This window comes from Scedosporium apiospermum (assembly GCF_000732125.1).
Source record: "Scedosporium apiospermum strain IHEM 14462 chromosome Unknown SEQ_SAPIO_0087, whole genome shotgun sequence".
NCBI lineage: Eukaryota > Fungi > Ascomycota > Sordariomycetes > Microascales > Microascaceae > Scedosporium > Scedosporium apiospermum.
Window position 1 is genome coordinate 956,178 of NW_015971788.1, and position 21,311 is coordinate 977,488.

Here is a 21,311-nt window from a genome sequence, read left to right on the forward strand (position 1 = left end):
TGTTCAAGACAGCGCCACCAGATGCAGGTCTGAAGATGACAGCGGCTATGTAGGATCCGCCGATTGGAGATGCGGTCGGCCAAGTTAGGCGAAAGACAACAGAATGTAGCCGGGTGACTAGGTTTGTCCTCCTGCCTCAGGCAAGCACATCATTTATCCCTGTTTGGAAATTGCACTTCTACCACCTCTTAATTGAGACGGTCATAGACCTCCCTTTGCTCGAACTTGCCTTCGGCGCTGATATAACCATGACGGAGCTGGGGATACGAACGCAAGACTAAGGGACTAACCAACGCGGAAAGAAGTGAATGGGGCAGAAGTCCTCCCGGGCCTAGCATCTCGTGAAAATGTCCGATAAACCCCCCATTCTAACCAGATATCAATAGAAGTTCTAGTGGTTTTTGTTGAAGGCCCGTGGATGGCAAGGGAAGAGAGCTCTACTCCCTTGTGTTTGACTCTTGAATAGTGAAAATGTTCACGGATATCGATCCGAGTCCATTAGAAGGCCTCTCACAGAGTCTCTCTCGTTTCCGTCCTGTCACGATAGATGAAGATCAATATATGGCCAGTGATGCGTATCGTAGAATTAGGCTCTTACACTACGAGGTTCTCTCCTTGTTCGAGCTAGACTTCTGATAAATGGTAATCCTCTATTACTTTATAAATCATGGAACAAACGGGGTTATTAGTAGCACCGAAAGTACTGCTTAATTGGATAAATTTCTCCCAGCACGGACCACCCGCATAAACTCGCAATCTTTCGCGTCTGGCGTTTCCCCTCAGATTGATGAGAAGGAGCATCGCGTATGTGCCCATGTCTTAGAAAATCGTGCTTCAATTTCCTCCATCCAACAAAAACCATCACCAGACCGCCAAGACTCCTCAACTTCCCACGACCAAAGCTCATCAACCGACAATCAAATCGCCCAATTCCCCCGCCAAATAAACCAAACAAACAAAATGTCTTCCTTCCTTGCCCGACGCGCCGCCTTCGCCCCGGTCGCCCTCCGTGCCTTCAGCACCTCCTCTCCCCGATCCGTCGCGCGCATCACCCTCCTCGGCAACCTCGGAGACTCGCCCGAGCTGCAGCCCACCAGCACCGGCCATGAGGTCATCAAGTATTCAATTGCTAGCTCGACGGGTCCCAAGGAGAATCGCCATACGAGTTGGTTCCGCGTCACGAAGTTTATTCCTGAGGGGAATGAGAAGCAGCGTGACTTTTTGTTGAGCATTCCCAAGGGGTAAGGCTCCCGTTTGGTCTGGGGATCGAGATTTTTTGGACAATTCTCAAGGCTGACAATGGGGTTGTGTATAGCTCTACTGTTTATGTCGAGGGTGATGCTAGTGTTAGCACTTACCAGGATGCTGAGGGCAAGACTCGAACTTCGCTCAACATCATCCAGCGTACGTTTTTTATCCCCCTTTTCCATCGCGAGTTTAAATACCAGAATGCGCATTTACTAACAACCTTACAGGCAGCATAGATGTCATCAAACGCCCCAACACCGAGGCTACCCACGAGTAAACACACTTGTTTTTTGCTTCAAGACTCCCCAGTGTGCTTCTCTTTCCCCCATAACTTTGCTTGATAGGGTCGGCTACGTCTCCGCTCGCTAGATTTTTTATGTTTGTTTGTATCGTGCGATTCGATATGGTTCTAGGGGTCTAATTAGGCGTCCCGTGTACAATATGAATGACATCTATACCAATGGAAATGGAATACCGATTTTCTAGAAACCCCAGGAGAGCTCTCCACTTATTTTCCCGGAGTAGCTTCGAGCTTTTCTTTTTGCTCTCTTTTTTTCCTATTATTTTTGTGGGTCTTTGAAGCAAGCTGAGCTTAGTCCACCAGATTGCAGCTATCCATACAGCCGTATCCAGCTGCGACGCCGCCCTCCTCGCTCTTATCGCCCTTTGTCCTCAGCAGGTACCCTGCCTCCTCGTTGTGCAGGACCTTCTCGTTATTCCAGAGACAGGTTCCGTAGATGCCAAGTTCGGAGATGATACCGCCCTCCTCGAGCTTGCCGTTGCGGAGAATAATGTTTGTCGCCGGCGGCGGCGTGATCAGTTCCATGAGGATGTACGAGTTCCAGTGATCCTCGGGTATCGTCTTGAGGTACTCGGGGATGGAAGTACGGTAGAAGTTGTTGCCTCCGCCTTCGCGCTGGGGCTTCAGAACGAAGGACTTGCATAACTCGGGGTCGGTGGCCTTTCGGCGCGCTTCTAATCCGGCGGGTGAGGTATCCATAGGATAGATGTTGGTGAAGGTGTCTAGAAGGGGTTTGAACTCGGGCTGGCCTTGGGTAAAGCGGGCGTGGACGGGGGGTGCATCGCCAGTGTCGGGGGTTGCTAGTACCTGCTGGACCTTTTTCATACCGGCCAGTTGCGTGAGGATGGTGGGGCACTTGATGGCGGCGGAGCGCTCGACGTGGTATCTCGCTTCCCAAGACTCTGGCGATGGGTAGTCTCCCGGACCGTAACCAGATCGATAGTAAACGACGGCGACCTCATACTCGGTGGGCTTGGCCCACTCCAGACTCCAGGGTAGGGTATAAATGAGTTCTCTCCTCGGCCCCTCAGCAATACGCGTGTGCTGGAGGATTTCCGAGAAGGGCAGGCGGTAGACGGGGATGGGAGGGTCCTCGCCGGATAAGTTGTACTCAAGGTGGCGTTGGTCAAAGATGTTGCGCTCGCCGTCTTGAACAATAAAGAGAACACATCTGGGGCGTTCAGCTCCACGGGAGAGCGTGGTATTGTATTTCTCGAAGGCAGTCGCGATGCCACGGGCAAGAAGGGTCGCGCTATCGCTCTTGGGAACGTCCAAGTCCTTCACGCGGGCTTGGAGACGTGGGTACTCGGTGGCGGCTAGAAACCTGTGGAGCAGGGAGGTCTGCGTCGCGAGGCCGCCGAAGGATGAGGCGATGGTGTTGAACTCTACTTGTTTCACTTGGAGACCACTCTCGTCCTCGTGGACCATGTAATCGGACCTGAAGAGGCCGAGAGATAATTCATGTACATAACCTTCCTCCTTGACTCTCTGGTGGACTCTCCAGAGGTTTGCGACAAAGTCGTCCACATCAACCAACCTATCATGTCTGGTCAGCCACCGAAATGATAAAAATAGTATAGAGGGGGCAACCAGGCGGCCACAGTGGCTGTGAAGAAAGAGAAAAAAAAAAAAAAAAAAAAAAAAAAAAAAAAAACCTACTCTTTCACCAATTGGCCTAAGAACTCCTCATCCCTGCTCACCCTCGCATACAACTCATTGTAGGCCTTCTGAACCGACCTCGCCTGCTCGAAGCAGGATCGCGGGAACCTGCTGGGGAATAAAGTGACAGGTGCATGAATGGCCAGCACGCCCTCGGGGTCGACCTCTTGCGAAACGACCGTTGGAGGGGGCCGGATGGCGAGACCGTTTGCGGCGGCCCAGTCCTTGGCGACCTGGACGAGATGGTGCCGTTCGTCCTGCGAGAGTCCCGAGGGGATGGAGGATACCATGATGGTGGAGGGGTAGAGGGGTGTGGTGGCGTGCGTGGGCCTGTTAAAATCGCTCTCTTTCGAAGCAGAAATGGAGGGTTGCAGGATGATTCGGCGTTTGAAGTTTGCTACGAGATGTCTCTCAAACTATCACTCTGGTCTACTTTGGCACGTTGGAATCGAGGATTTGGCTCTGATGCAGGAGGGAAGCTTGAAGTACAGCGACAAGCGATCGTGAGAATGCCGCTCAATTGTTCAATCGCTCATTTGATTATAAAGCGGCGGGTTTTAGCAAGATTTAGTGCAGGCGAGAAGGAGGGGCAGATTTCAACGCTGCAACAATTGAGCGCATCAATTGAGTTCAAAGCTGTCTTAAGCGGGGCGGACAGCAGCGACGGCAGTCTCGTAAAACCAAGGCCAATGTCTTCCATGGGAACCTTGATAGACTGATGAATATTGTCATGCTTGATGATTTTCTCGAGTACCAACGAAGATCTTTAGGCTTGTGCTTGCCCTTGCCCCCGACAGTTGATGCAAACAGGGTCAGGGTGAGTGCGTCTTTGGCCGTTGGCTCAATGCTCAATTGTTTCGTCATGCACCAGCTGGTGGGATCGGCGGGGCGAGAGAGCGACCTCGAGATCAAATAGTGGCTGTTTGTGCAAACGTCGAGATTGAGGGCGTTTGGGGAAGACTTCAATTCGTGCACAACGGCGGATAGAACATGGGACATGGAACATGGAACATGGAACATTGAAGGTTGGGTATAACCTCAAGACATCCACGAAGTAATCTCCATCTATATACCTATATCTCCATCTCTCCATGCACCAATAGATCAATGTCGATTAAGTACTTTGAGGCCCGTTTGGTTTCCTCGAAGAGGCTGAAGTGCAGTTGGAAACAATCATTGACCCTTCACTCCCTCCCTATCCCTGTCCGAACCAACATCAATTCTCGGCCTCTTCCAACATGTCCATCCAACACCAAAATACCCAAATACCCAAATACTCCGCCACCTCGACTTCTATTTAAGACCATCTTGCCTCAGTCCACAACTCCAGTTCGTTCACTATAATTACACAATTTGCAGCTGCTCATGAACGAAGCACATTTTACGAATTCGATCAAACATCTTTGCTCCACATTCCACGTCGACGTCTCAAACTAGCACGTGACTACGCTCCTTCTGCGCGTCTTCTCTCACCTCATCCCATCCACGATCTCACAACTTCATCTCGCCGTGCCGCATCACCAATCGCTCGTTACTATTTTTCTCTCGATATCATCTCTCCTCTCATTCTCTCGTTCTCTCTCTTCTTCTCCGGTTGTATGTCGGATAGATGGCATAGTATACATGTAGGACTCGTCCTTTCTACTCTCGAGTCTGAACAATCTCCCTCACTCGTTTTATATGACAAGCTGAAATCGCTTGAGGCAAAGCAACCCCCAGTCCTCTTAAGCCCCAACTGGCAGTTGCAACCTTGAGCCCCAAACACATGACTCGATGACTCGGAATTGAGCCTGGGAAGAGCTCCTTCCTTCTGTATTCTCCCTCCTGTGAGTTTTTCCTTGTTCCAGTTCGAATGTTGTTTATCCTCTGATGTGCTGTGCCCTACTCTCCCACTATAAAACCCTCCTCCGCCTTCTCCTCATCCCTCCCAATCTCCCACCGTCAACATTCTCGAACCCATCATCATCCATCTCGGACCTTTCATCATTCACACCTCGTGCCCATCATCATTCCCACTGACTGTTGATGATACAAGCTCTCCAACTACGTGCTGACATCCTTTAAGATCTTGAGATCAAGGTAAGCTTTTTTTCTTCTTCTGATTGTTCTCTGGGTGGCTGGACCCTTTGGGCTTTTGGTGGAACTGCCTTGCCCTGCCATTCCTTCACTCTCCAGCCTTCAATTGTCAAGTCTTTTAGACCTGCTTTATTATCGTCCCCGGGCCTGTGGCGGAGACAATGGTCTTTTCCCTCTTCATATTCTAGCCATACTGACTTTCTGTTTGATCTAGGCCCTCTTCCACCACCATCCAAGATGGAACCCCTCTTGGAGGGGAGCCAGGATGATCCCTGGTACTGGGATGTACCACGCGTGATTAAAGAGTTCTGCAGTACAGACCGCGGCTGGTTCGATAAGAACCATCAGAGCCGCAATCTGTCCTTTGAGACACTTGCCTCAAACTTGAAAGAGCATGATGTGAATGGAGAACTTCTTCTCACTGCTGAGGGCCATATTCTCGATGAGCTTGTCGTGGGGCTCGTCGGCAATAGTTTCCAGCAACGGAGCCGTGTGTTTCGTGTGATCAAATCCCTGAAAGAACGAAGTCATCGCTACCAAGAATGGGAGAAGTGGGGAGATGTCCCTGGAGCTGCTCAGCAACCCCCTTCCCCCAAGCGGACGCAAGCAAGTAGTAGTGGCTTGCCATCTACCAACTCTCGGGAAGTTTCTCAGAGAGGTGACGACAATCCCTCCCTGCATGAAGCCATTCTTCGTCAAACACCCGTTCCCCAAGCACCCGTTCCCCGTCCTCTAGGACAAAACCTTAGTCTATCCGCATTTCGCCGAATCGTTGACCCCTCTGTTTCGCACAAGACGGCCGAATACCTACCCCCCCAAACCGCCTCGTCTCAAGAGATCCGCCTGACTGGTGTCGGTAGCCCCTCTGCCGGTCACCGAGGACTTCCCCCGGTAGCAGGGACCAAGCGCTCCTTCGGAGTCGCTTCTGCTCGTATGGACTCGCCCATTCCATCGATCGAAACGGCCGAAGAGGAGCCCCTTGAGGCCCCCCGCAAAAAGAGGAGACTGGCGCCGACCATCGCGTCCCCGTCTGCTATAGTCCGTCAGGAGGCGTTTAATCTCCCCGACGAAGTAGATGGGTTCAGTCTGGACCCTAACACTCTCACTTTTACGGATCCAAAAGATGGAACCTCGAAGCGCCAAGAAGTGCTTTTCCTCGGGTTGAAACGCGTCAGATGGGAAGATGCGCTAGGCCAACCCACCGATGGGCTCGCGATCGAAGATAATTTCTCCATCATTCGAGTCAAACCGATTGTTGCCCATTCCCGACGCATGAACCGATCCATGCGAGCACTCCTCCGCCCGCATCCGCGAGGACTCAAGAAACTGGCAAGGACGTGCATCCAACCCCCGGACCCAGATTCATTCCTTTCGACGGTTCTACGCCTGAGTGGCGTTCAGCAAGACGAGGTCTCCGGGACTCGAAGTGACCCGGTCCTCGCTCCCTATGGAGAGGAAGACGGGGACGAGGACTGGGATCCCCAGACCCTACGCGAGATGGAGGAGGAGAACGCCGAGCGTGAGCGTGCCGCCGCTCGGCAGCTTCCCCGAGAGTTGGTTGATAAAATTATTGACGAGGCAATTTCCGAGTTTGTTTCGTTGTGGAAGGCACGAAAACTCGATCGACTGATGAAAAAGGCCCATAATATTTGGAAGAAGGAGCAACGCTCCCCCAATTCTCAGCTTAACCCCACTCAAGCTAGGCTTGCCCAGATTGACGCCCGCATCGCCATACTACGCGAGGAGCTCATCGACGTGGGTTGGACTTCGGAGAGCGCGCTTCGCCGCCAGGCGTTGTCTCTTGAACAATCTGTCGAGAATAGGGAAGAAGCTGTGTATATCCTGGACATCCTCGCTGGCCCGGAGCCTGAGCAACGCCCCGAGCTCCTCGTCCGTCCAAAACGCGACAAACCCCGCCCCCTCCCTCGCCCGAGCCAGAGCGATGAGGAAATTTTGACCAGCGATGAGGAAGAACCCTTGAGTAACTTTATTGACGATGACATCAGAACCCCGATGCGGGACTTGAGAGAAGCCACACGGGAAATGGAAGACGATACCGCCAGGATAAGTCTAGGCGACAACCACAAAGCTGCTGCTGTCACTGCTCCCCTCTCCGAGCCCATGGATACGAGCGGAGATGATGCACCGTCAGGCCCGGACAATGGAGAAGCTCCGGAACTCATGGACGTAGACAGCCAAGCTCCGAACCCCGCCGAGGTTATTGACCTGACGGTCGACAGTTCGGACAATGATCTGCCGTCGCCGTCATCTTCCGATTTCCCGGGTATCTCGGGACTACTGGACAATGACCCACATGCTGAGATAGACGACACGAGTGCGAACAGAGCCGGATTAACTGCACTCCCGACGTCTTTTTGGGACAGCATCCCTGCCGATATGACGCTCACCGACAATGATCGTCTATTGATCAACCGCCTTTGGAGGCTCACGACCGTCACGCGTAACAAGCTGCACGAGCAGGCTGAAGCGTCCAAGGATGACCTAAACGATTTCTGGGACAAGACCATAGCCGAAGGCCTCAAGCATACGGTAGCTGTCAAAACCCTACCGGGCCTCATGACGAGGCTTTTCATCAACTGGTATGATATGTCGTCCTTCGCCGTGTACCGACTTGACCAGGCACGTAAGAACCCCGGCGAAGTACGCGGAAAGAGGGATACGATTGCCGGATTTCACGCCATCCTGCTCCGAGTCATCCCACTATTTCCAAGACTTGTCAATATGCCGGGCGGGCAGGGCGAAAGCGCCCAGCAGGAAGTTGCCATGGACGCTCAAGCGATGAGGATGCGAGAGCTAGAGACGGAACGGGCCGCAAAGCTGGAGAAGCGGCGACAGGAGCTCCGCTCAACACTATCAACCTTGACACCAATGGCAACGGATCAATCTCGCCTCATTGTTAACGAGGCTAAAGAAGATGCCGAGGGCTTCATATACATTCCCGGCACACCAGCGAGGCTGATCAAGGATCATCAGATCGACGGGGTTAGGTTTTTGTGGAACCAAATCGTTGTTGCCCCCGACAGCCGTCATGGGTGCCTCATAGCGCACGCCATGGGTCTAGGCAAAACGATGCAGGTCATTACTCTTCTTTTATGCATCATCACTTCGTCTAACTCTCCCGATCCCACTGTCCGCTCTCAGATCCCCCATGATCTCCGACAGTCTCGAACGGTGGTTCTATGTCCTCCTTCACTTGCTCCGAATTGGCGAGATGAATTCCTGCTTTGGGACACCGACAAAGCCCTCGGCGACGTGTACATTGTTACCGGCGGCAGCTCCAACACTTCCACAGCAGAGAGTCGCATGTTCCGCAAGAATACCGTTGAAAGATGGGCGTCGGGTGGTGGTATCTTGATTCTCGGGTATCAGCTCTTCACCGCATTTATGAAGAATTCGCAAGACCTAATGGAGATCATCCACAAGCGTGCCGCTATCGTGGTTGCCGACGAGGCACACATGATAAAGAACCTCCAATCGCAGCTACGGAAAGCCTGCATCCCGTTCGTGACCCGGGCGAGGATTGCACTGACAGGCTCTCCTCTGGCGAACAGCGTGTCGGAGTACTATTCCATGGTGGATTGGGCGGCCCCGGGCTACATGGGACCGTCTTCCGAATTTGCAGATGTGTACACTCGGCCTATCGAGACGGGCCTTTGGAAGGATTCAGGTGATACGGAAAAGAGGACAGCGCGTATCAGACTTCGTGCCCTCAGGGAGAATATCTCTCCAAAGGTGCATCGCCTCGATATCACTGTCCTGAAGGACGAGTTGCCTCGCAAGATGGAGTTCGTGATCTTCGTACCCCCCACCCCTTTCCAAAGAAGCCTGTACGATCAGTATGTTTGTGAACTTCGGGAGACGGGCCTCCTCAAGACATGCGCCTGGGGAGCTCTGGGACACCTCTCCTTGATTTGCGCGCATCCGAGGTGCTTTCTTCAGAAGGTCAGGGATGTGCTCGCCGACCAAAGTGTGGATAGTAACCCGCCGACGGAGGATGAGGCCCCCGAAACAACCAGGAAGAATCAGGGGACGGAAGCTGCGGTGGCATTGCCGAAGCGTGTCTCAGAAAGGTTGATTGCCTTAGCGGCTTCGGAAGCGGACACTAACAGACCCGATCTCTCGTGGCGCTTCAGGCACCTAATGGCCATCCTTGACGAGTGCCGAACTGCGGGGGACAAGGTGCTCATTTTCTCACGAAGGATCAAGGTTCTTGATTTCGTCGAGGAGCTGTGCCGCCGGCAGGGGCGGCGTTCGATGCGACTGGACGGCGACACGCCAGTCGGCACGCGGACGTCTTTGATCAAGGACTTTAACAATTCAACCAACTCGGTTGAAATTTTCCTCATCTCAACCAGAGCAGGAGGCGTCGGTCTTAACATCTACGGAGCTAACCGAGTTGTCATGCTCGACTTCGAACACAATCCCGCGCACGAACAGCAAGCTATCGGACGTGCTTATCGCATCGGACAGACTAAGCCCGTCTTCGTTTATTGGTTCGTCGTGTGGGGAACACATGAAGCGAAGCTGCATGGACGGATGGTTTTCAAAAATCAGCTTGCGCAACGCGTAGTTGATAATAAAGACAATATCCAGGCGTATTCCGCATCGTCTGTGGCGCAATGGGTGAGGCAAGTCTGGGACGTGGACCCAAAAATACCCCTGCCAGAATCGCAGGCCCAAGCCCTCATCGGCACCGATCGGGTCCTTGATCGAATCCTAAACGACCAAGCGTTTAGCCAGGGGATCTTATCAGTCGTCCCGACTGACACCTTCGAGGTGGAGGATCCCGAGAATATCGAACTTACCGAGGTTGATCTGGAAGAGGTGCAGAGGCTCGTCAGCCTGGCAACCAAACGACGAACGAGGAAACAGACCTCCGATACTGGGACTGAGAGCGGTGGCGGTGGTGGTGCCGGATCAGCGCCCACGGGAGAAAGGGTGGGGGCTCAACAACAGCCAACCATGAGTTCTCGGACCGCGCAGCCAAACAACGGTCAGCAATTCCAGATGGATCCGGCGTCGGAGATGCACATCGACGAGATGGTCGGGCTACAGAGGGAGGGGACTGCCCAGAACAGTGGCACGAACTCGAACATTCAGAAGTCAAGCACAGCTCCCCCAACCGTGCAACCTATAACGCCCCAGCCGGTAGGAACGGCGCCGCAGGCGTACCGCAACCAAGGCCAACCTACACGTTCGATGTCCGTGGGCACCCCCCAGCCGTATAACCAAGCTCGGCCGCCGCCGGCGGGAACCACGCCGCAGTCGTACCAGAACCGAGGTCAGCCTACACCCTCGCAGTCGGTGGGCACCCCCCAGCCGCATAACTATGGACCCCAGACTACTTCGACGGGAGCCACGCCACCGTCCAACAGCCGAGGTCAACCTATGCCATTCCAGCCCATGGGGGCCACACAGCCGTATAACCATCAAGCTCAGCCTCCGCCGATGGGAGCTGTGCCGCCGTCCAACGGCCGAGGTCAACCTGCATCTTCGAAGTCTGTGGGCAACCCCCACTCGTACCATCAAGCTCAGCCTACGCTGGTGGGAGCCACGCCGCAGGCGTACCATAGTGGCCGAGGTCAGCCTACACCTTCGAAGCCCGTGGGCACCTCTCACTCGTATAACCACCAAGCTCAGTCTACGTCGATGAGAGCTATGCCACCATCCAGCAGTGGAGGTCAGCCGATGCCTCGTCAGTCCGTGGGAAACACGCAGGGTCGCGGGGGTTCGCCAACGTCAATAATCCACCCGAAAGAGGCTTTCGCTCGACTTGTTCAGCATGATGCAATCCATAGCTCGGTGCCTCATCATCAACTAGGCCGGGGAATTTTGCCCAAGCCCTTACCGACGTTCCAAGCTCTTCAGTTCATTTTCGGTCATGAACGCGCAGAGCGTGCAGTGGCAGAGCGTGAAGTGGCAGAGCGTGCATCTGAGCGCCCGGCTACCCAACTTCCGCCGGTTCGGCAACAGACTATTTTTCCCCCCATGCTCCCCCAAGGCCCCGCTGTCCACCTCCCGTCGCCGGACCCGTTCCCCCCCATCCATGAATTATTGAGACAAGCCGCTGGCGTACCGCATACTTCTTCGTGTGAAGGACAACTGCCCAGCACGGCCATGAGGGAAATGGATCCTCAAGTAAGACCCCCCCATACTAACACGCCGGGTTCTGGCACGCAGGGACCCCAGAACAACGGACACAGATCCTAGAGGCGCAGTCGTCTCTGAAAACGGGCGGGAGCCCAGAGCAGCAGTCTGCTTTTTCGGGAGTGGTAACTCCCTCCTATCCAACAACAAATCCACCCCTCTCATCCTCTCATGCAACCTCAATTCGCTCCTCCTATCCTCTAACTACAATTCACATGCTATTTGTCGATATCCTTTTCACCACTCTCTTTCTCCTCTCATCTCTGCTGTCCCCTACTTCATTATAGGGCCACGATGTCACTAAACGCAAGTACTCGTTGTCAATTAGCATTTGTCCTCGTATCTGAGTCGACGGAATCGCGAACGTCTCGAAGGAAAAAACGACGCCGAAAATGCGAGTCCCCGACGAAGCGAGGACGAGATTGCGCTGCGGGAGATTGCTGATCTTCGTAGGAGACGGAGGCAGCAACAACGGCAGCAGCAATCGCAAGACCAACCTCAAGTTGTTCAACATCAACCTCAACGGCGCCGGCAACAGCAGCCCTTGCCGCGGTGGGCGAATGACGCGATTCAAAGAAGCAACAATTCTCGAGAGTCCTCGTTCGTTTCGGCCCGTGCGACGCCGATACCAACATCTACACCGTCCCGGAAGGCGCATGAACGCGAAGCGTTATAGTGTTGGCTTTGTCTCTTGGCATCTTGTTGGACGCGGTGCCTGTCACCGAACTTTTTTCCTTTTTTCTTTGTACTTTTCTTTTCTTTCTTGTCGTTTTTCATTTTCTTTTTCAGCCTCATTCATCTGTTCTTTTTCTTCGTTTTCTTCGCAATGAGATATGACGACATGATAATGTTGTGTCGCTTTGCGTCAATCTGGCGTTCCAAGGACAAGGAAAATGGGTTTGGGTTTACGGGCTTGTTAGGGTCATGTTTGATTAAGTTATGTTTTCCTTTTCATTTTTCTAGCACTCAATGGAGTGATTTGCTGCTAGAGGAGGCGTTACACAGGTTATAAAGAGAGGGGAATGTTGATTTCGGCCTCAATGATACCCCCAAATTCCGTTTGGCGTCAGGAAGAAGGATAATGTATTGTGTGTTTTATGAAGTGCGTGCTTTTATGATGAAGAACAACACCAACCCCAATTGATTCTCGAAGAAGCGGTGACATAGAACCATGTGTGTATTGTATGGACGCTTTTTTCCTTCTATTGTATTTTTTTCTCTTTTCTTGAGAGGAAATGCTTGAGAACCTTGCCTCAGTGGTTTCGCCTAGAGAAGCCCACATCCCACGAACCCAGAGTGTGCCGGACGAAGCCGCAGGTCCAGCCCCATAAGGAGAGACCAGATCGGACCAGAATACAGGAGTACGAAGTTTTCTGCATAAAAGCCGCAGCAGAAGAAGTTCTAACCCCACCATGACATGTGCCATTTGGGTTCGATGGAAGTGAGAACGTGAGATGAGTGGTCGGGGTTGTCCAGGTTTTCGGCCGGGACGGACGTGGGAACGAGGTCATCTCCGCGGAGGGAGTCATCAGCACTTCTTGGGTGTCTGGCTGAGCAAGGTTCCGAACGGGACGCCGGCTTTCGGCTTCTCCAAGACGCCCTTTTTGCACTTGGTTTAGCTGATGCTGGGGACTTTGTTTCTGGACTGGATTAGTGTCCATTAGGTTTTCTGCACTACCTGTGTACTTGGGGCGGAATTGGCTCGGCACCCTGCTATCCGACTGGCACCATCTGCTCCGGAGTCCAGACCTGCAAGTACGGAGTACGCAACTCAGTACATACGGTACGTGAGAACATTTTCCTCACCAAGTTAGCCTCGGTCGGTCATCCCACGAGGTACGAAGGATCAATTGATAGTTCCTACGCGGGACTAGGGACCAGGAACCGGAGGTTTGTTGAATCTTGGCAGACTCTTCTCTCGGATTTGACACTTTTTCAATAAACCAATTCTTTTTGCCTTTAAAAAATCATTTGCCCGATATCCCTCGTCCAAGTATTTTGGGGAACAATGCAGTTGAGGCCCATGTGCCCAGGCCCTTGGCAAGCAGGGGTTCAAGATCAAAATTGAATCTCGATCTGCTGACGATTGCGAACTAGGCGACTGGTTGGAATTTTGCCCCTCCCCTCCCCCTCCTCTCCCTCCCCCCACCATCCCATCTCGTGAATTTTCCGCTGTGTGGGAAGTAACCCAGATAATATTGCTTGCGTCTGGTGCAGAATTGTTTGGGTGAGGGACGGGTACCTGCGAGGTACGAGATGTGTGGCACCAGACGCAGGTATGAAGAAGGGATGGAGTTTGAGAGACTGTCCAGTCCTGTTCACCATCAATGAAGACTTTGTATCTCTGGTGGACCGATTGGATGACTCTTCCTGCAGGCACTGTGTCCGCGACTCCACAGTAATACTGAGTAGTTTACTTGGACACTTCGATGATGGAAAAGAGGTCACCGGCGTGGAAGGCAACGGGCAACATAGTCGAGGCGTGGGCTGGCAGCGCTACAGCTTGTGCTTGACTACTCCGTACAAAGGGGGCGTTGATTGATTGAGGTCTATTACAAGTAATTAGTGTCGGTCCTGTCTTCTGTCAACGGACGTCTGCAAGTATAAACGACAACTCCTTTGTACTCAATCTGCTACATCATTGATGAATCTCATTCGAGTCGGCGATTACAAAACCGTGGCGGTCAATGGTCAACGGCTCGAAACTGGCCAGCCAATAGCGAATTGTCGCCGCTGGGCTGGCGGGCTGCAGTACCTCGCACGCTACGACTCGTTTGTACATCACAATGGAGCCAATGGAGCCAATGGAGCCCAGTGGAGTCGAAGTCGGTGGAAAGAGCCATTGCCGAATGGGATGATGGCCTTTCGCCGCATTTGAAACCATCTTTACGGTGTTAGTGTAATATTTTCCTGTCATTCTTTGACCTTCTACTCGCAGTAATTTTTTTGGCCGCCGATTCAATCTGAACCCTTCCTTGGATTTCCTTCCTCGTTTACTTTTTTTTCTAACTTCTTCCTCTTCTCATCCCCCCCCTCCTTTCTCCTGCCGCACCTCCTTTCCTTTTTTTTGCTCTATAAAGCCAAATCCCCAGGATTTGTCGAACCAGTGCAATCCATTGACCATTGACCATTGTGCCAATTGGGAATCAAACCACCCCCCAAGTTCGAGTTTCGCCGCCGTAACCAACCCAAGGCTAAATATTTTTTTTTTTTTTTTGCTTCAACTTTTTTCCGGTCGAAATCAATTCGCCATGGATTCCGTCTTGCGGCAGTCCAAGGCCATGTGCCCCTTCCTCAAGAAGTCGTCCCCTGCGACCTTGAGGGCCCTCTCGACGGCTGTGCGTCCCCAGGCCGCCCAGTCCCCCTGCGGTGGCACCATGTCGAAGCTGCAGCTTCTGGCGAACCGGTGCCCCATCATGGGCAAGGCCATTGCTGTGCGATCCGCTCACTATGGCCGCACCGACATGGCTAAGCGCTCGGCCGTTGCTGGGCTGAGGGCCTTTAATTCGGCTGCCAAGGTTGGGCGGGCTGGTATTCATACTAGTCGGCCTGAGGGTGCTCGTCTTCAGGATTCTCTGTTTGACCGTCAGCAGGGTGAGTTTTTCTTTCCTTGGTTAAGGTTCCAATTGGTGGTGTTCTCATGGCCATCCGTTGAATTTGTCACCCCATAAAGATGGTGTCACAATTTTGTTTCCCTGCACAGGAAACTTGACTGCTTTTGGCGATTACCAAGATACTTTACCGACGATGCTAGACGTTGTAACCATGACTCAATAGCTAATGCTAACTTACCCCGTCTGCAGGTGAACCCCTCCCTCCGTCCCTGTACCCCGGTCGCAGCGCCACCCCGGCTCCGAGCGCCGATTCTCCGGGCCGCTTCGACTACGAGGCCTTCTACACGAACGAGCTGGAGAAGAAGCACAAGGACAAGTCGTACCGCTACTTCAACAACATTAACCGCCTGGCCAAGGAGTTCCCCCGCGCCCACATGTCCAGCAAGGAAGAGCGCGTGACGGTATGGTGCGCCAACGACTACCTCGGCATGGGCCGCAACCCCCACGTCCTCAACAAGATGCACAAGACTCTCGAAGAGTACGGCGCCGGCGCCGGCGGCACCCGTAACATCTCGGGCCACAACAGACACGCCGTCGAGCTCGAGGCTACGCTCGCCCGTCTGCACGCCAAGGAGGCTGCTCTCGTATTCAGCTCGTGCTACGTCGCCAACGACGCGACTCTCGCCACGCTCGGGAGCAAGTTGCCCGACTGCGTGATTCTGTCGGACAGCTTGAACCACGCATCGATGATTCAGGGCATCCGACATTCGGGAACCAAGAAGATCGTGTTCAAGCACAACGACGTGCAGGATCTCGAGGCCAAACTCGCCTCGCTCCCGCTGCACGTCCCTAAGATTATCGCCTTCGAGTCCGTCTACAGCATGTGCGGCTCCATCGGCCCCATCGAAGCCATCTGCGACCTCGCCGACAAGTACGGCGCCATCACCTTTTTGGATGAAGTCCATGCCGTCGGCATGTACGGGCCGCACGGCGCCGGCGTCGCCGAGCACCTCGACTTCGAAGCCCATAAGCGCGGCCAGTGGGAGGGTACCATCATGGACCGCATTGACATCATCACCGCCACCCTCGGAAAGGCCTACGGCTGCGTGGGAGGCTACATTGCCGGCAGCGCCAAGTTCGTCGACATGATCCGCTCTCTGGCCCCCGGCTTCATCTTCACCACTTCGCTGCCGCCTGCCACCATGGCCGGCGCCACGGCCTCCATCGAATACCAGATGGGTTACGGCGGTGATCGACGGCTGCAGCAGCTTCATACCCGGGCTGTGAAGGAGGCCCTCGAGGCCCGCGACATCCCCGTCATTCCTAACCCGTCGCACATCGTACCCATCCTCGTCGGCGACGCGGAGCTCGCCAAGCGTGCTTCGGACATGTTGCTCCAGGATTATAACATTTACGTCCAGTCCATCAACTACCCCACCGTCCCTGTCGGCCAGGAACGTCTCCGCGTCACCCCCACGCCCGGACATACCAAGGAGCTGAGGGAGGACCTTGTCGTCGCGCTCGATGAGATTTGGACTAGGCTCGGTATTAAGCGTACCTCGGACTGGGCGGCCGAGGGCGGGTTCATTGGCGTGGGCGAGAAGGGAAGCCCTGCTGTTGAGCCGCTTTGGACGGATGGACAGCTTGGTATTGAGGATATCAGTAGGGAGATTAGGGAGGAGGGGAATGAGGGGGGCATTGTTGATGTGCTTTTGGAGAGGGAGGCTGCTGCTTCTGCTGGCAGTGCCTAAGGGGTTCCTCTCCAATCCCCTTTCCTGCCAATCGAGGGGGCTGAATATACAGCCCCTACCTGCTTGATGGGTTCCCACGATACTGTGGCCCATCCAACCAACCCAGATTCCGGACAGATACTCTGGCTGGCGCGGTTGAACAAACTCGTACCTTTCTTGTCTTGGCGCGGCAGGATTGTCGCTTTGCCATGGATTGCGATTTTTTGAGATATAACTTTTTTTGAATATCTGGATCTAAACGGATCGGATATCGATGAATTGAATATTTGGAGCTATACTCGATTACGAATGACGTATCGATTGGCTGTTTAAATAACTTTGGTCTTTTCTTCTTCTTGCTTTGTGATTGTGCTTGTGCTCTCGTCTTTAGCCTGGACGAGAAAAAAAAAGTCCCGCCCCAGTTTCGAACCGATAACCTCTCCAAACTCCCTTCCTCGTCTCAAGCCGGGACAATCCCCAAGATCTCGAAACACATCACAACCTCAACGGGGCGAGCAAACGAGGATTTCTCGCAGAGAAAAAACAGAACAAATTCTCTAAAATAATAAAAAGATCCGGCCAAAAAAAAAAAAAAAAAAGAATTCCCCACTTCTCCCTCCCCGAGTCCCAAGTTTCCCTTTCCCAATTTCCCAGTTTCCTCCACGCCTCATGGTTTGACCAGACCGGGTTCCACGCCGGCGCCCCGCGGAAGTAGTTTTGTAAGCGGTACGTTATCACTTGGCCACTTGAGCTTCCACGAGACGGTGAGAATCCAGAGCCGATATCTCAGATATAACACATACACCCACGTTGCAAACCGTCACTTTCAAAGCTTGGAAGGAGCGTCCCAGTGTAACGAGTAGGTACAGCCAGGCAGGTACGAAGTACGAAACCCGAAATCTGTAGAGAATTCGAAATGAAGCCATTCAATTTTTTCCGTCTCAACCTCGTTGTCTTTTTTCGATGATGACGTTCGATCCTCAGCCCTATGGCCTTGGGCGCAGCATCGTGGGGTTACACAACACCAGCCGACCCAGGGTCCTGCGCCAACAAAGAATCAATTGATCTCGTTCTGCCTTTTGCATATATGCCATTTCCCTCCTAATTTCTCAGGGCCAGATACCTGAAAGAAATTCCATTGTTTCTATTTCTGAAAGTATACTTGGACATTCAAGATAAAACTGTCCAAGCCTGCCGGAAGTTGTTGTTATGTACCATCACGTGACCCGCATATTCTAACTTTGATGGACTCGGAGTTGAAAGACCGGAACGCCGATTCTCTCACGTGAATGAGGATCCACACCTGGAGAGGAAGACAACTTCATTGGAGAATTTGGGAAGCAAGGTTCAGGTCAGGGTCGGATCGTTAGTTATTTCCGCCTCCAGCGGAGAAACGGAGCAACACCCGATCGATCTGCTCCTCTCCCTCACGACGATTGGTTCAGGCTGACCTCGAGCTTGCATGGCCCGACCATTTGGGACCCTCTGGCATTATTTCGTACACTTATATATATCATCTACGTGGTATGACGATTCTCAGACCTCGCGAGGCCGCGTCAGAAATTGGTATTTTGGAAACCTAGGGGATAGCTTGGATCAATGATATAATGGTTGCTGCATGGGTTCCCCCCTTGCCTTGCGGTTTTGGTTGATCTCTCTTTTTTGACATCCTCTTTTTTTTTTGAGCAGATGGGGTCGCCTAGCTGTGGCTGCTATTCCTCTGCGGCATGCATATAAATCGATTCTGACTTGGAGACCCGCTTCTGGAAACAAACTTTTTTATACCTTTTTTTCTTTTTTCATTTTAATCGAGCAAGGAGAATCTAGAAGAAATGGCCGATCCGGAGAACAAGAATCGAGGGCCGAGGGCATGTCTTACATGCGCGAAAGCAAAGGCGCGATGTGTTCCCGGGCCTGAAGGGTCGGGCAAATGCGAACGGTGAGTTCTGCAGAAACCCTTTTGCTTCGTCGTTCTTTAGTGTAGCTCTGTTATTGACATCGTATATATCCTCAGCTGCCACAGGCTGCACAAGTCCTGCGGAAGCCAAACACCCGCTCCGCCGCGAGCAAAAAAAGTCGCAAAGACCACGCGCGTGGCCGAGCTCGAGAAGAGACTCGACCAGCTCACGTCGCAGCTCAACGCCAACCCGCACGTAACACCCGGCGAATCAGCCGGCATGCGCGGATGCTTCACCTACCATCCGTATCCGTATCCCTACGCGCACCTCTTCCCCGGGTTCGAGAAACCCGAGGAGCCGGCCCATCCTCGTCCTGCCCTTCCGCAATGTCCCCTGCAACAAGGCGGGCCGGCCACGCCAAGCACCTTGACCGAAGACTCCTCCCCTTCCTCCACGGCGGGCGGGGAGAGCAGCACCACGCGCGAATCAGCGCCCGCACCACCCCTGACGCTATGGCCGAATCCCCAAGAGGCCAAGGCGATGCTGGAAGAGTACCAGGAGGCCAGGGCGCATCTCTTTCCGTTCGTAGTCATCCCGCCGCAGGTGAGCGAGGAGGAGCTGAGGGTGCAGAGGCCGTTCATGTGGAAGGCCGTGATGATGATTCAGAGGATGCTGGATGGCACGGGGCAGATTACCATGGCGACGGAGTTGTTGGGGGATATCAGTCGGGCGGCGTATATCCAGTCAGAGAAGAGTTTGGATGTTTTGTTGAGTTTGCAGCTTTTGATTGCCTGGTGAGTTGAAGCTCTTCCCTACCTGTGAACTCATGGTTTCGGAGTAGTTTTGCTGACCGTGGATAGGATGCATTACTCGATTAATGGGTTCCAGTTGACGAATATGCTGTTTCTGTGTAGGTCGTTGTGTATCGGGCTGAGGCTTGTCAAGGATACCGGGGGTGTGCATGATTCTGCTGCTCTTGAAAGGATGAGGGCCTTGGCGGGATGTTATTACCTCAACACTCTGTAGGCTCCAAGGCTCCCTCATCGCCGACGCGGTGCGCCTCGCTAACAACCAACAGCATCTTCACAACAGAAAAGCTTCCCGACGCCCTCATGAACACCACATACCTCGACACCTGCTGCACCATCCTCTCCGAAAAGAAAGAATACCCCAACGACGAACTCCTCGTCTACCTCGTCCGCATCCAGAAACTCTCCCAAACCATCGCCTTCACCGTCGGCACCAACACCAAATGCTCCTCTCTCCCCTCCATGCACCTCCCCCTCTTCATGGCCGTCCAATCCTTCCAAGAGCAGCTCGACGCCTTCAAAGCCAGCCTCCCCGCCTACCTGCAAGACCACCCCTCCCTCGTCTGCCGCACCGCCATAGCCCAGGTCCTCCTCTACGAAGTCGCCATCGCCGACCCACGGCTCACGAAACCGCCCTCCCCGTCTTTCCTCGTCACGAACACGGAGCGTCTGGAACTCCTCTGGCGCTGCGCAAACTCCGTCCGCGAATTCTTCGATTGCAGGTTCGCTCCCCCCTGCGATATCACGCGCCCGCGCTTCATCGCCCTCAACGCCTCAGACTTCGTCTACGCGGCGCAGGTGACTCTACGACTCGTCATCCTCCGCGCCCCCGGTTGGCACACGAACGTCGTGCTCGAGAAGCTGCGGCCGAGCCACTTCGTCGACTGCGTGTCGAGCGAGATAGAGCAGCTCATCGAACGCAGGAGCCAGAGTAAATGGCACATGGAGATGCGCTCGCGGGGTCTCATCCCGAAGCTCGTCGACCCTTTCGAGAAGCTGCATTGTTCGCTACGCCAATACAAGGGCATGTTGTTTAAGGAGTTGGCGAAGAATAACGCGCCGGCGGCGGAGGCGGAGAGAGTGGCGGAGGGGGGCGGCCCAAAGACGGCAGCGCAAATGTATGCGGAGCAGAGGCCTCTTGTGGCGGGGCCGATGGTTATGGATGTTGATATGGATATGGGGGTTGATATGGCGGGGTTGGATGATTTTAATCTTACGCAGATTGATTTGATGGCGTATGATGTTGATATGTTGGCGTGGGATTGGGGAGCTGCCGGGCAGTGAGCGGAGAGCCATGATGGTTTTTGATTACGATGAGCTACGATCTGTCCTGAGGGTCTCCTTGAGGTCCGCTTGACGCTTGACGCTTGACGCTTGACGTTTGACGTTTCTCCCGCTATCAAGCTATACGCAGGAGGAACAGTCCGAGGTCGTTGCCTATTAACAATGCATCGACTAGATTATCGTGGCCTTTTTCATTCGCCCAGGGCTCTACTAGCGGATGGGGCATTTCAAGCACGTCGGGCGGATTTCTACACACTACAGACCACAGCACAATCGAGGGCAAGCGCCTTGGGTGCTTGCTTGCCTGCACTTGCATCGATATTCCAATTCGGTCACGCGGAAGGCAAATTGGAAAGACGTCTCGCAGCAACATCCACCTCAGCTTCAGAAAGCGGGAACATCGACAGCGCCAAGACACGAACCCGGCTACTGGTTTTCAGGCAAAATATATCGAGTCTTAATTCCCTGGTTCCCGCAAGGTACAGAGGGATGGAGAAATATGCTAAAACGAGGCGGCGAGAAGGCCAAGCCCGCGTACCGCTTAAAATTCCAAAATCCACATTGATGGATGGAAGACATTAACT

At 53.5% G+C, this 21,311-nt stretch overlaps 5 protein-coding genes across 5 annotated transcripts; 4 read left to right on the forward strand and 1 right to left on the reverse strand.

The window, feature by feature from the left end:
* Positions 1-960: 960 nt before the first annotated feature.
* Positions 961-1,525, forward strand: SAPIO_CDS2965 (uncharacterized protein; the record flags this gene model as incomplete). The annotated part of the gene is made up of 3 exons (XM_016785859.1): positions 961-1,241; positions 1,316-1,404; positions 1,476-1,525. 3 exons carry the CDS (start codon positions 961-963, stop codon positions 1,523-1,525), a joined length of 420 nt encoding a protein of 139 aa, XP_016644641.1.
* A 315-nt stretch (positions 1,526-1,840) lies between these two features.
* SAPIO_CDS2966 (Glutathione synthetase) lies at positions 1,841-3,498 on the reverse strand (the record flags this gene model as incomplete). The annotated part of the gene is made up of 2 exons (XM_016785860.1): positions 1,841-3,086; positions 3,209-3,498. 2 exons carry the CDS (start codon positions 3,496-3,498, stop codon positions 1,841-1,843), a joined length of 1,536 nt encoding a protein of 511 aa, XP_016644642.1.
* Positions 3,499-5,521: 2,023 nt separating this feature from the next.
* Positions 5,522-12,128, forward strand: SAPIO_CDS2967 (uncharacterized protein; the record flags this gene model as incomplete). The annotated part of the gene is made up of 2 exons (XM_016785861.1): positions 5,522-11,443; positions 11,781-12,128. 2 exons carry the CDS (start codon positions 5,522-5,524, stop codon positions 12,126-12,128), a joined length of 6,270 nt encoding a protein of 2,089 aa, XP_016644643.1.
* A 2,575-nt stretch (positions 12,129-14,703) lies between these two features.
* Positions 14,704-16,757, forward strand: SAPIO_CDS2968 (5-aminolevulinate synthase, mitochondrial; the record flags this gene model as incomplete). Its single annotated transcript, XM_016785862.1, has 2 exons — positions 14,704-15,046; positions 15,256-16,757. The coding sequence occupies 2 exons, from the start codon at positions 14,704-14,706 to the stop codon at positions 16,755-16,757; spliced, it is 1,845 nt and encodes a 614-aa protein (XP_016644644.1).
* Positions 16,758-18,568: 1,811 nt separating this feature from the next.
* On the forward strand, positions 18,569-20,727 carry SAPIO_CDS2969 (uncharacterized protein; the record flags this gene model as incomplete). Its single annotated transcript, XM_016785863.1, has 4 exons — positions 18,569-18,675; positions 18,751-19,428; positions 19,495-19,544; positions 19,661-20,727. 4 exons carry the CDS (start codon positions 18,569-18,571, stop codon positions 20,725-20,727), a joined length of 1,902 nt encoding a protein of 633 aa, XP_016644645.1.
* Positions 20,728-21,311: the final 584 nt, after the last annotated feature.